The 15,000-nt window shown below is 41.7% G+C and overlaps 1 protein-coding gene across 1 annotated transcript in view; it reads left to right on the top strand.

The window, feature by feature from the left end:
- LOC113820974 (transcription factor GATA-4) overlaps positions 1 to 15,000 on the top strand; it is a 129,096-nt gene that overhangs the window by 50,628 nt on the left and 63,468 nt on the right. The window contains exon 2 of the mRNA XM_070116223.1: positions 4,272 to 5,132. Within this exon, the coding sequence (XP_069972324.1) occupies positions 4,760 to 5,132 (373 nt within the window). The 5' untranslated portion in view covers positions 4,272 to 4,759. The remainder of the gene's footprint in view (positions 1 to 4,271; positions 5,133 to 15,000) is intronic.

The following is a 15,000-nucleotide window of genomic DNA, read 5'->3' as shown; positions in this document are numbered from 1 at the left end:
TCTCTGTTGCTCTCTTTCTTTCTTTGATTCTTTCGCTGGCTCTTGTCTTTCGTCTTTCTGTCTCTGGCTATCTGTTGCTCTCTTTCTTTCTTTCTTTCTTTTTGTCTCTGTCTCTTGTCTTTCGTGTCTCTGTCTCTCTGGCTCTCGCCTTTCGTCTCTCTCTTTCTTTCTTTCTCTTGTCTCTTGTCTTTCTGGTTCTCTGGCTCTCGCTTTTCGTATCTTTCTTTCTTTCTCTGTCTCTTGTCTTTCGTCTCTCTGGCTCTCTAGCTTTCTGGCTCTCGTCTCCCTGTTGATATCTCTCTCTTTCTTTCTAGCTCTGTCTCTTGTCTTTCGTCTCTCGTCTCTGTCTTTCTCTCACCCTCTTTCTTTTTTTTTGTCTGTCTTTCGTCTTTCGTCTCTCTGGCTCTAGTCTCTCGTCTCTCTGTTGCTCTCTCTCTCTCTCTCCTTCTCTTTCTTTCTTTCTCTCACTCTCCATTTCTTGTTTTACTGTTATTTCGTTCGCTCATTGTCCTCTTCTTCCTCCTCCTCCCGCTCCTCCTCCTCTTCCTCCTCTTCCTCCACCTTCTCCTCCTCCTTTTCCTCCTTTTCCCCTTCCTCCTCCTCCTCCATACCTCCCGTACTCCATTTTCCTTCTCCTTCTCCCTTCTTTTCCCTTATTATTTCTTCTTCTCTTTCTCCTTCTTTTATTCGTATTTCTCTACCACACTTTCTTTATTCTTGAAGATTTACACTTTTTTTTAATGCCAATCACTGTTCTCGTCAATTAATTTAATCAGATTAGTAAGTGATAAGTAGAGCTTGTGTGATATTCATCATCATCATTACTATTATTATTATTATCATCATTATTATTATTGATGTTGTTGTTATTGTTATTATTGTTATCATTATTATCATTATTATTGTTATTATTATTATTATTATCGTTATCATTATTATTATTATTATTATTGTTGTTGTTACTATTGCTGATGTTGTTTTGTTGTTATTATTAATATTACTACTACTATTGCTATTTTTATTATTGTTATTATTTTTATTAGTGTTATTATTATCTTTATGATGATGATGATGATTATCATTATTATTATTATTATTATTATCATTATTACTATTATTATTGTCATTGTTGTTGTTGTTGTTGTTATTTTGTTGTTGTTGATGTTATTGTTATTACCATTGTAATTATCATTATCATTGTCATTGTTATTATTATTATTATCTTTATTACTATTATTATCATTACTATTATTGTTTTAGTTGTTCTTGTTCGAATTATCTTCATTATTATTATTATTATTATTATTATTATTATTATTATTGTTATTATTATTGTTATCATTATTATTATCATTATTATCCTCATCGTCATCATTATTATTATCATCATTATTATTATTACCATTACTAATATCATTATCCATATCATTATTATAATCATTATCATTGTCATTATTATTATCACTATTATCATTATTACTATTATTTTTTTTATTATCATTATTATAATCACATCATTATCTTTAATATCATTATTAACATTATTGTTATTGATATCATTATCATTAATATTATTGATATCATTATCATTAATATTATTACTGCTATTGACAATAATAATGATAATACCTATGGTAATGATAGTGATAGCAGTGATAATAATCGTAATGATAATGATGATAATAATGATGCGAATGATAATGATGGTAATAATCATATCAACAATAATCAAAAATGAGAATATTAATAATGATAATAGTAATGATGATGATAATGATGATGATGATGATGATAGTGATAATAATAATAATCATAATAGTATTGATGATAATGATAATACTAATTATAATGTTAATGATAATGATAATACTAATAATAATGATGATGATGATAATAATTGATATAAAGATAGTAATCAACATTATGATACTGATAATATAAGTTTAATAGAAATTAAAAAATAATAATGACGACAATAACAACAATAACTACAATAACTACCAAAAAAACACTAAACGATAACCACCATAAACATAATTATCACCACTTAAAACCTCTTTTTCCCGAACTCGTACCACCGGCTAGAAGCAGCTGGACCCGCAAGCAAGCGCAAGCAACATCCACAAGCAACATTGAGGCACGCACATGCAAGCTGACAAGCACACCCAAACGCCCAAGCATGCAGAGTCTGCCAAGCACATACCAGAAGGCGAATATACTTACGCAAGCAATATATGCAAGCACGGTGGGCAGTTTACACTCTTATGCAGACACGCAAGCAAGTGTCGTTTGCATGTTGGTGTATTTATGACTCAATTGTTGCTTCATTAGCCTATTCAATTAGCTAATTGACAAGGAAAGCACGGGAGTTGAGTTTGTATTCAAGCAAAGGAGCAAAATGTAACGGATATCTTTATTAATGTAGATTTTTGCTTTTTTTCGGTTCATGTAAATGCAAGCACTGGTTGGTAGTGAATTTTAACATGAGGTTGTACTGCAAGTTATGATAATGGTGATAATGGTAATGATGATGATGATGATGTGAAAGAGGAGGAGAAGAAAGAAGAAGAAAAAAAAAAGACGACGAAGAAGAAAAAAAGGGCGAAGAAAAAGAAAAAGACGAAGAAGAGGAAGAAAAAGAAAAAGGCGAAGAAGAAAGAAGAAGAAAAAGAAAAAGACAAAGAAGAAGAGGAAGAAGAAAAAGTAAAAGACGAATAAGAAGAAAAAGACGAAGAAGAGGTAAAAGAAAAAGACGAAGAAGAAGAAGAAGAAAAGGAAGAGGAAGAAGAAAAACGAGAAGTAAAGCAAAAATCTAGATCAATATTAGAAGGAAGATAAGGATAGATTTTTTTTTATATATACAGTCCATCAACAAACACCAACACAAATAATTCAAAACACATGTATCCTCCAAGTGTGCCATACGTGTGCGCGTGTGTGTGTGTGTGCGTGCGTGCGTGTGTGTGTGTGTGTGTGTGTGTGTGTGTGTGTGTGTGTGTGTGTGTGTGTGTGTGTGTGTGTGTGTGTGTGTGTGTGTCTGTGTGTGTGTGTGTGTGTGTGTGTGTGTGTGTGCGTGCGTGCGTGCGTGCGTGCGTGTGCGTGTGTGTGTGTGTATGTGCGTGTGTGTTTCCTGATATCAAGGTTAAATCTCGTAGTCACCGCCACGTGGTGATAATCGCCGGTTAGGCTGTCAAACGATCATTTTTAGCTTCTGTGTGGTTGTTAGGGTCGTTATGGTTGTTAGCGGTTGTTATGCTGTTGTTAGTTGTTAGTTGATGTTATCTTACATATCAGCGATCTGTTGAATTAAATAAAGAAATGGATAAAGAGGCTATTTATTTATATTAATAATAGGCAGGCTATTTATTTATATTTATTATCCTTTATTCATTATTTTATCATCATTCATTCATTAATTTGAACCTGATAGATGTCTTCCTTTCGTCCGTTATGGAAACAATATTTTGAGATTAGTTTAACCTCCTTGAAAGAGCGTTTGAACCATTTAAAACATTGCTGTCTGCTAGATATCCAGATTTGAATCTTTGAATCCGAAGATGGCAGAGGAAGGTGGGGGGGAGGGAGGAGGGAGAAGGGGGGGGAGAGGAGTGGGGGGTGAGGGGGGGAGGAGGGAGAAGGGAGAAGGGGAGGGGGTGGAGAGAGGGAGGATGGATGGGGGGTGACGGTGAGTAGGGGGTAGAGAGGAGTGGGGATGGGGAGGAGAGGGGTTGGGGTAGGGGTAGGAGAAGGGGGACAGGGGAGAGGGTGGGGTAGCTGAAGGGATGGGGTTGGGGAGGAGAGGGGATAAGGAGGGAGGGAGGATGGAGAGATAAGAGAGAGGATAGGGTTGGGGAAGGGAGTGAGGGGATGGGTAGGGGGTATTGAAAGTCAGAGTCACCAGGAGAGGGGACAGAGAGGGGTGGGGGTGAGGGGTTGAGAGGGGTGGGGATGGGGGTGGGGGGTAGAGAGGGGAGACATGCAGGAAGGAGGTGGAGGGAGGAGGGCATGGGGGTTGAGGAGGGAGGAGGGGAGGGGGAGAAAGGATTCATGTACGTGACGTGGCGAGCAGCGGTTGGCAAAAATGGTGTTTCGTCTTCTTGGAGACAGCACTCGCATCTCGGACAGACCAACCCCAAGGTGCTCGCTGGAACGCTTCCATATTCGCCATTCTTTGGATACGCTCTAGACCTCTTAGACGTTTTCTTCTTTTCTCTCCTCTCTCCTTTGTGAGACTCGTTATTAATATCCTCTCTTCTCTTTTATCTTTCCAGAACCCGCGTCCCCTCTGACCTCAACAGAGTGCCTTCCCAGTGCCACCTACGGGCGAGAGAGACCGGAAAGAAAGGAGTGACCAGTGCCTCGACCTCCGTGCCTTGTGTGTGTTTAGGTTTTCGTAGTGTAACCGACCGGGCATTCCGCCGTGCCTTGACACTTGTGTTTTGTGAACTAGTTTTCCCTTCGAGCAGAACTTTTGAATGTCCTCTCGTGTCCTTTGATCGATGTGGTATCCTCAGTTCCTTATTGATTTCGTTTCGGAGATTAATGCTGGATTAATCGTAGCTCATTAGGAAAGAGAAAGAGAAAGAGAGAGAAGTAGAAAAAAAGGGAAAATTGGTGACGAGGTTAAAGAAATCGGGAAATTACGTGTACGAGAGCACGTTCCTGCAGGACCTCCCCTCCCCCCTCGCCCCCACCCCCCGGAGAACCCCCACGAGCGCCCCCCAGCGTAAGAGAAGCCCTCGGGGTGGAGTTCTCAGCCATGTTCCCGCCGGGCAGCGCGGGCGGGTACGGCCAGGAGGGCGGCCAGAACCTCCTCACGCCCTCCATGTACTCGTCGCACGCCCACACGCACATGCTGCCCTACAACTCGTACTCGGCGCAGCTCGTGCAGCCCTCCACGCCCTCGCCGTCCATGTGGCAGACGCCCCCGCACACCGCCCTCGCGCCCTCGGCCCCGCCCGCCGACCAGACCTTCTCCTCGCCCTTAGGCTTCAACAGCGGGCGTGAGGGCTACCTGCAGGGCGCGGGATCCCAGGGCCTGCAGGCGCCCATCAGCCCCTACCAGGCCTACGCCCAGATGAACCACGGCATGTGGCGCCACTACGACTCCATGGGCCTCCAGGGCATCACCAGTAAGTGCCAGTGCCAGTTTTTTTTTTTTTTTTGGGGGGGGGGGGGAGGGAGTGAGAAGGGAGAGAGGGAGGGAGTAAGAGAGTGAGTGAGTGAGAGAGAGAGAGAGGAGGGAGAGGGAGGGAGAGAGTGAGAGAAGGAGAGAGAGAGTGAGTGAGAGAGAGAGAGAAGGAGAGATAGAAAAAGAGAGAGAGAATGGGTGTGAGAGTGAGTGAATGAATTAGTGAGTGAGCGAGAGAGAGAGAGTGAGATATAGATAGAAAGAGAGAGAGTGAGAGATAGATAGAGAGAGAGATATATATAGATAGAGAGAGTGAGAGTGAGAATGAAAGTGAAAGTGAGAGTGAGAAAGTGAGTTTGTCCTCTTGTCCCTGAAACTCAGCTTTTGTAACTTTGAGATTTGCTTATTTACATGTGCATTTACATCTGTGTACGTGCATTCTCGTGTATGTGTACATGTATCTTTACACTGATGTGTATTTACGAGTTCGTACATATTTACGTCTCGAGAGTATTTCAGTGTTTCTTAATATTGTAAATTCTCTCATATACTGAATCATGGAATAGATTTTTTTTTTTTTTCTTTCTTTCTTTCTTTCGTTCGTTCGTTCATTCGTTCGTTCGTTCGTTCTTTCTTTCTTTCTTTCTTACTTTCTTTTTTTGTTCTTCCTGGGAAAAAAATTCATACGCGCATCTCCGTTATCTTTTATCATTCACAGAGCGAACAAGTGACCTAACGAATCTTTGATAAAAATACAAATAAAAAGAATCAAATAGATGTTGCTTAGCACGAGGGGAGAGAAAGACAAGGTAGAAAGGGAAGAGAGAGAGAGAGAGAGAGAGAGAGAGAGAGAGAGAGAGAGATAGAGAGAGAGAGAGAGAGAGAGAGAGAGAGAGAGAAAGGGGGGGGGGAGATTGAGAGAAAGAAAGAGAAGAAAAGGAAGAAAAAAAGAGAAAAAAAAATAAAGAGAAAGCAAAATCTAAAAAACAAATAAATAAATAAAAAGAAAATTGAGAAGTCAGCAACATGACGTCACGAAGGAGATAACGCTGACGTCACAGCCTATCACCGCCAGATGCCAACCGTTCGTATAAAAAAGCTGATACAGACCTTCTTATCTACGTCACGCCTCTCATTGCTGGTGTTATATGGCGCTAATGGCAGTAAGTGGCCAATGATTGGTTATCGTAGCATTGCTAAGAGTAAAGGCATAGTAATGATAATCTAAAATAAAGTGAGAGGGGGCGGGGTTAATGGTTCTCTTATACTCTTCGCTGTTGGTCACGTTTTATCACTCTCGTTATACTCGTAATTCTAAAAAAAAAAATCAATGTTATACAATACAAGGACTTCCGTCTTGTAAAAGTCTGTAAACAGCAAATAAAGTTGTCTTGGAGGGTATAAAAGAAAATATAACCCAGCAGTCAAGACGCGGGGGAAAAAAATGAAGACCGACATGCGCATTTTATTATGATTGCTAATAAACGTGCTCAAGATACGATTCGCGAAATAATTCCCTTGTTGAAATACTCTGTACGTCTCCCCCTTTTTCCCTCCATTTTCGGAATGAATAAGCGACCGTAACCCGCTACCGTATTCAGTAAAATCCAATTAGATTTTGGTAAAATAAACGGAAAGATAATTTCGCGCGAGAATGGCGGGAAGAAGCGCGACTGTTACGGCTCTTAAATCCAGCTTGGGTTATGGAATTTAAACCGACAATGATCATCTTGTGTGAATACGACGCTCTTTGGACATTGTAAATGACAAGAATGATGTACTCGAAGATGCAATGAGGGTATTTATGTTTATGAATTTGCGGAATGGGCCGTTCGGGAGACATTCAAATGACATTGCACAACCCGGGTTTAAGATTCTCCGTGTTGAGAGTGAGGAAGTTTGAAATTAGTTTCTTCGTCGGTTTACGATTTTGTCTATATTTAGGTAATCTATCGATTCTATTTACACGGTTAGTTATTTTCGTATTTATTTTATTCACTACTTTGTGGCAATATGCAGATTTTTGTTGTTTTTCTGAAATCAAGATGATAATGATGAGATTAACAATAATTATAATGATAATGTAATGAGAGGATAAAGATAAAGAAAATCATAAGAACGAAAAAAAACATTACTAGCAACGGACAAACACAATCAATAGAAAACAAACAAAAACAACAAAAGCTCCCAACCCCTCCCTCCCTGACCCCCCCTACCCAACCTCTCCCTCTTATCCACCCTCTCCCTTACCCCCTACCCATCCCCTTCCCTCTCCTTCCCTTACCCCCCTACCCGCCCCCTTCCTCTCCCCCTTTCCCCCCTACCCACTCCCTTCCTCTCCCCCTTTCCCCCCTACCCACTCCCTTCCTCTCCCCCTTCCCCCCCTACCCACTCCCTCCCTCCCTCCCTTACCCACCCCCTCCTTCCCTCTCTCCCTCCCTCCCTTACCCATCCCCTACCCCCTCCTTCCAACCCCTCCCTTACCCCCCTCCCCCTTCCTCCACCCCCTCCCTTACCCCCCTCCCCCTTCCTCCACCCCCTCCCTCCCCCCTTCCTCCACCCCCCCCTTCGAAGGACCGGGGCGACAAAGACCTCAAGACATAATATTAGCAAACAGGCGAGACAAGGTCTTCGTTAATCCGGCCATTCAAGCGGCCTCGGACCAGACTGGGGCTCGGCGTTCGGTTCAGCGGAGTCGCCAGTTGACACGCGGACGCGGCCGGAGTAGGATGTATGAGCGGTTAGGTGGAGATTTTTATTTATTTTTTTATTTTTATTTTTTTTATTTTTTTTTTATTTTTTTTTTATTTTTTTTTTGAGAGAGAGAGAGAGGGAGAGGAGGTGGGGTGGGGGGAAGGAAGGGAGGGAGGGGGTTGTTGCGTGTGTTTGGTGTGGATTCGATTTTAGGGGGGGAGGGGAGGGAGGGGGTTGTTGTGTGTGTTTGGTGTGGATTCGATTTTAGGGGGGGAGGGGTGGAGTGGGGAGGGGGTTGTTGTGTGTGTTTGGTGTGGATTTTATTTTATTTTGGGAGGGGGGTGGGGGTAGAGAGGGAGGGGGAAGGAGGATTCGAAGGACATAGGGTAAAGAGAATGGGGCTTTTTTTGTTTTGTTTTACCTACTTATTTACTGTGGCGTTCGTTATTGAAATTAGATATAGACTTGCCTGTTACCTGTCTGTTCATCCATACTTTCCGTCTCCCCTTCTTTTCCTTTTCCTTCTCCCTTTCTTTCATCTCCAACTCTTCTTCCTTCTTTCTTTCTTCTACTGCCTCTTTCTCCTTAATCCCACTTATCCTATTTCCTGCTACTGCATCTTCTCCTTCTCTCTTTCTCTTCCTCTTTTTCTCTCTATCCTCCTCCTCCTTCTCTCTCTCCCTCTCCTATTTCCTCCTCCTCTTTCTTCTTATCTTTCTTCCTCTCCTCCTTCTCTCTCACTTCTTTCTTCTTCCTCATACTCTTCATCTTTTTCCTCCTCCTCCTTCTCCCTCGTCTCCTCCTCTTTCTCTTTATCCTCCTCCTCTCTCTATCCATCCTTCTCCCTCTCTATATCTTTCTCTTCATCTTTCTCCCTCTCCTCCTTCTCTTTATCTTTCTCTTCATCTTTCTCCTCTTCCTCCCCCTCCTCCTCCTTCTCCTACTCCTTCCTTCTCCACAAAAGGCGCGACGGAGCCACTGCGCCGGAATTAAACTGTCATGGCGGACGCGAACGTAGCGATAAACCTTTCGTTATAAAGACCTGAGCAAATTCATTGTATTCAGTCGACGTATAGATGTGACAGGGCGAATCAGCATAATTAATAGAAGATGGAGGGGTCAGTGTAATACAGTGTAAAGGAGGGAGAGAGAGAGAGAGAGTGTGTCTCTGTAGCACAGTGTGGTACAGTGTGATACAGCGGGTGAGGTTAGGCTTGGGGATTCCTACTGTGAAATGTATTTTTTTTTTTATGTGCGCTATTTTCTTCTTCTTTTTTGGTGTGCACATTTTTTTTCTTTTGGCTGTGCTCTGTAATTTTATTTTGTTTTTGGTTTTAGTTTTCGTTGTCGATATTATTTTCATCGTCATTTTGGTTTGTTTTCTTTTGTATTTATTTTGAGGAGTGTTAGAAATCGTTATAATATTCATTTACAAATATAAGTGTGTATGCGGGAGAGAGACAGACAGACAGACAAACAGACAGACAGAGATAGACAGAAAGAGAGAAAGAAAAGGAGAGAGAGAGAGATGAAAGAGAGAGAGAGAGAGACAGACAGACAGAAAAGAGAGAAAAAGAGAGAGAGAGAGAGAGAGAGAGAGAGACAGACAGACAGAGATAGACAGAAAGAGAGAAAGAAAAGGAGAGAGAGAGAGAGAGAGAGATAGACAGAAAAGAGATAAAGAAAAAGCGAGAAGAGAGACAGACAGACAAACAGAGAGCGCGACAAACAGACTAACTAACAGAAAGACACCGTCTCTCCTTGGTCAAAATGAGTGTAAGAAAGTCGAGTCCAGGTAGCAGGGTGTGGAGTGGGGGGGTGGGGGGGAGGGTTAGGGGAGGGTGGTCGTGTTGGAGATACAGGAAGGTGAGGATGGAGGATGGAAAAACATCTGCTGGTGGAGAAAGAATGAATTAATTGCAAGTATGTATCCTTATGATTGTGTTTAATCAGTTTTCAAAATTCAATTGTTTTTTTGTTTGTCTGTCTCCGTCTCACTACCTCTCTTTGTGTTTTTTTATGTTTCATTCTCACTTTATTATTTTCCATTGTCACTTCCTCCTTTCTCTTTGTGTCCTATAATTTCTTCCGCTTTTCCTCCCCTCTCTCTCTTTCTCTCTTTCTCCTTCCCTCTTACCCTCCCTTCACCATTCACCCAATTCAATCAATCATTCATCCCTCTTTATATCTCATTTCTCCTTCGTATTCTTCCCCTTCCTCCTTTTTCTCTCCTTTCTTCCCTCCCTCCACCCCTTCCTCCTTCAACCCCTCCCTCCTACCCTCCCTCCTACCCTCCCTCCATCCCATCCCCCCTCCTCCTCCCACTCCTCCTCGTCTCTCTCTTCCTCTCCGTTTATTACCCCCTTTATCATCTCATCTCCGTACCCCTGCCTTCACCTCCCCCTCCCTCTCCCCCTCCCCCTCCCGCCACCCTTCCCCCCCTCCCTCTCCCTCTCCCCTCTCCCCCTTCCCCCTCTCTCTCTCTCTCTCCCTCTCCCTCCCCCTCTCTCTCTCCCTCTCCCCCTCCCTTCCCCCCATCTCCCCCCTTCCCCTCTCCCTCCCCCCCCTTCCCATATCCACACAACAGCTGACTGCCTGTATCCTTCGCAGGCAAATGAGACACGCATAAATTAATCCCAAAATCAATGATTACCGACAAATTATGATGATTAAGAAAAGAAGACGTAGATCGGAAAGAATGCACTAGGTAATTACTATATTACTAGGGTCCTTTGTGATCGATTTCTGATTTCTTATTGGGTGTTGGTGGGTAATAATTATTTTAAAAATGCTTGGGTATCTAATTAAGGTGGTGATTATGTTGATGAGGAGGGTAATTAGGAGGAAGATGTTGGAAGACTGATAAAAAGATGACTTTGATGATGTTATAGCTTAGATAATGACATTAAGATAATCAGAATTATTCGGTGTTTAATCAGGAGTTATAAATAATAACTTCACTTAATTTGGATAAAGATTGATTATAATTAGACTTTTGATGTATTGTCAACCTGTAATGATTAAATTGGCAATTAACTTATTCTTTCTTAATAGACGGTGATTAATAGAGAAACTGCGGAATTAATTATTATCATTATTATTGTTGTAATTATTATTATCATTATCATTGTTGTAATTATTATCATTAACATTGTCATTATTGCTATCACTATAATTGCTGTAATTATTATTATCATTATCATTGTTGTTATTATTATTATCATTATTATTGTTGTAATTATAATTATCATTATTACTGTTGTAATTATTATTATCATTATTATTGTTGTAATTATTATTATCATTATTATTGTTGTAATTATTATTATCATTATCATTGTTGTAATTATTATTATTATTATTACTCACCCATCCATTAGAGGAAAAAACCGTAAAAAAGAGAACCATTTGACAAAGAAAGATAAACCGATACAAAGGACAAAAGTGAAGCTGTAAAAAAAAAAAAAGAAAAATAAAAATAAAAGAAAGACGAAGAAAAAACTTCGAGAAAAGTGGAAAATTAAGCCTAGAAAAAGATGAAGTAAAAAAGAAAAAAAAAAAAAAACTTAAAAAAAATATATATATATATTTACCCCTTACCTTTAACCATAAGGTAAGTGATGGGTCAGCTTCCCCATCTCTGTCATCTGTCTCGGTTAGCTTGTTGATAAGCGCTAATGGGGAAAGGGGGGGGGGAGTTGCGGGTAAATGTAAGGGGGGGGGTTGTTGGGGGAGGTAGGGGTGTGGGAGGGGGGGAGGAAAGGGGGAGGGAGGGGAGGGGGGATGGGAAGAGGGGAGGGATGGGATGGGGAAGGAAGGGAAAGAGGGAGGGATGGCAGGGGGATGGGGGTGGGGAAGGGGGAGGATGAGAGGGATGGCAGGGGGGAGGGAGGAAGGGAAGGGGTATGGGTAGTTGTGACAGGGTATAGGGCTGAGGGTAGGGGGGATGGGGGGAGGGAGGGACAGTCCACGCGGTTAGCCACAGTGGTCAGCCAAAGGTGGGTGTGAGAGGGGTGGGGGGGGGAGGTGGACACTTCCCACGTGCGCCCATGTGATGGACGAGGAATAGGGAGGGGGGAGGGGGGAGAGGTGGATGGGGGAGAGAGAGAGAGGGAGTGGTGGGGGGAGGGAGAGAGAGAGAGAGGTGGGGGGAGAGAGAGAGGTGGGGAGAGAGAGAGGGGGGTGGAGGAGGGAGGAGAGAGAGGGAGAGGTGGGGGTTAGAGAGAGGGTGGGTTGGGGGAAGGAGAGAGGGGGTTTGGGGTTAGAGAGAGGCTGGGGGAGAGGGGGAGGCAGGGAGCTGTAAAGTGTCTAGACACAGAGTGGAATTAAAGCTTTTTAACTTATCCTTTCCTCCATCTTTCGCTTTTAAGACGTTTGAGGTTTCTCGGTTTTTTCTCTGTGTCTTTGTTTCTTCTTAATTCTTTTTTTTTTTCTTAGCTTTTTTTTGTTTTGTTTTGTTTTTTGTTGTTCTTTTTCTCTTTCATCTCGTCTTTGTTTTGTTCTTCGTATGAGCGGTGTTTCTTATCCCTTTCTTTGTTTTTTTCTCTCTTCCATCTCCTTTTTTATTCTTTTCTTTCTTTTTTTTTTTCTTTCTCTTTCTCTCTCTCTCTCTCTCGCTCTCTCTCTCTCTCTCTCTCTCTCTCTCTCTCTCTCTCTCTCTCTCTCTCTCTTTATCTTTCTCTCTATTTCTCTCTCTCCCTCGCTCTCGCTATCTCTCTCCATCTCTCTCCATCTCTCTCTCTCTCTCTCTCTCTCTCTCTCTCTCTCTCTCTCTCTTTCTCTCTCCATCTCTCTCCATCTCTCTCCATCTCTCTCTCTCTCTCTCGCTCTCTCTTACTCTCCCTGTCCCTCTCTCTCTATCCATGTCCCTTTTTCGATTCCCATATATCTTCATCAATTCCTCCTCCACCTTATCTATTTCCTATCTATGCATCCCATCATCATCATCCAATAATTACCTCTTTATCCATTTCCCTTATGCACCTTTATTACTATTAATATTCCTTCCTCTTTCTTTTTTTCTTTTTTTTTGTCTACAAACCGAATCCTTAATTCATAAGCTGTATTGACTTTTTTGGTTTATTTATTTATCTCCTTTTTTATTATTGATTTCCTTATTTTTCTGTTTGTTTCTTCTTTTTCTATTTTTCTTTATTTTTGTTTGTATGTTTTTAACCATCGTCTTATCGGAACAATTTTTGCCTTTAACGTTTTATCTCTTAAGTTCTAATTTCTCTTCTTTTGTTTCTATAATCTTTTTATCCCCGTTTCTCTCTATTTTCCTTCCTTTATTATCACTCCTTCATCATTCTACTTTGGTCAGTATCTTATCACTCCATCTCTTCTCTCTCTCTTTCTCTTTCTCTTTTTTTTCTCTCTCTCTATCCTTTCCATTATTGGTCTTTCCTCATTGTCTGTCATTCGCTAACTATTACATCTTAAATTGTTATAATTTTTATTATCATTGTTATTATTGTTGTTATAGTTATTGTTATTATAATTAATTTGATTATTGTCGTTGTTGTTATTATTATTGTTTTATCGTTATTATTGTTATTTATTTATTAGTATTATTACTATTACTATTATTATTATTGTTATTATTATTATCATTATTACTGCTATGATTACTATTATAGTCACAAATATAGTCTCACTAATATAATTAACAGTATTATCTCTATCTTTATCACTTTTTCTTCTCTCTCTCTTTCATTCTTTTCCCTGTTATTCCTTCTTCCTCTGCCTTTTATCCTATATTTTTGGAAAAGTGTAATAATCGTGATAATAAAAAATTATCTTCCTAATTACCTTTTTAATCTTTATCACTCTTTCTTCCGCTCCCTTTTTCGTTTTTATTCACCCTTCTTTTTCCTTATTACGTTCATGTTGATGTCTTGTTTTTGAAATAATTATCGCTGTTTTTCTTATGCCCTTGTTCGCTGTCTCATAAAGTCAGTAGATTATCACCTATTTTCACTTATCGCGTCTTTATCAGTGTGTGTGTCTATTTCTCCTCCCTTTTTCTATTTTTTTAAAGCTTTATCGTTTTCCTTCTCCCTCTCATCTCTTTCTCCCATGTTTTATCTTTATTTATTCTCCTTCTCTGCTCTCTCTTCTTTTTTTTACCTTTTGTCACATTCTCGCATTTGTTTTATCTTTATCACTTTTCCTCTCCTCCCCTTTCTCCGTTTTTTATCTTAATCGCTCTCTTTCTCCCTCTCCATTTTTTATCAACTCTATCTCCTCCCTTTCTTCATTTTCCTTTATCTCCACACTCTCTCCTCTCCCTCTTCCCCTTCCCCCTTTCCCTCTCTCTCCCCTTCTCTCCCTCCTCACCCTTCTCTCCCTCCTCACCCTTCTCTCCCTCTCTTCCCTTCTCTCTTATCTTTTCTCTCTTCTCTCCCTCTCTCCCTTTCTCCCTCTCTCCCCTTTCTCCCTCCTTCTCTCCCCCCTCCCCCTCCCCCTCCTACCCCCCCCCCCCCTTCGCCCAGCAAGTATTCAGGAAAACCTGTATCCGTTCTAGCGAGTTCCGGCGGCGGGTCCTCGGAGACTAACCGCCCCTCCGTCTCCGTCTCCGTCTCCGTCTCCGCCGCCCGCAACCCGCCCACCCAGCGCCCGCGGGCACCCGAGCTCTGACATTAAACAGAGATATGTACAAATTTATGTAACGGAAATGCGGAATGAACAAGCGATATCGAATTAATTAGGACGAGACCGGGGCTGACTTTTAGGTGACAGGGCCCCCGGGGGTTGGGTGGAGGGGGGGAGGGGGAGGGGAGGGGAGGGAGGTAGGGATGGGTTGGTGGGTGGGGTGGGTAAGGGAGGAAGGTAGGGAGGGGTAGGGGGGAGGTATGGGTATGGGTGAGGGGGGAGGGGATCGTCGGACTTTTTTTTTTGTTTTGTTTGAAAGGGAAATTGGGGTAGAGGGTAGGGGGTGGGTGGGTGGGGGGGGGGGGGAAATGACTGTCTTTGTGGGTTTGAATGTTTGTTTATTTGTTTTTTTTTTCATGTGATTGTGATTGTAATGGTTAGAATGACAGTGATAGATATATGATTTTGATAGTGTGTGGTTTGTATATAATACCGAAGGAAATGGTCGTCTTAAAACGATAACGATAATTATCTCGTTAGCTGTATGGAAACCAAGGAAAACAACTTAAACAAACAAAGAA

The sequence above is a fragment of the Penaeus vannamei genome, chromosome 38 (genome assembly GCF_042767895.1).
Source record: "Penaeus vannamei isolate JL-2024 chromosome 38, ASM4276789v1, whole genome shotgun sequence".
Lineage (NCBI taxonomy): Eukaryota > Metazoa > Arthropoda > Malacostraca > Decapoda > Penaeidae > Penaeus > Penaeus vannamei.
Note: the sequence above shows the minus strand (reverse complement) of the source record. Positions and strands in the feature narration are given on the sequence as shown.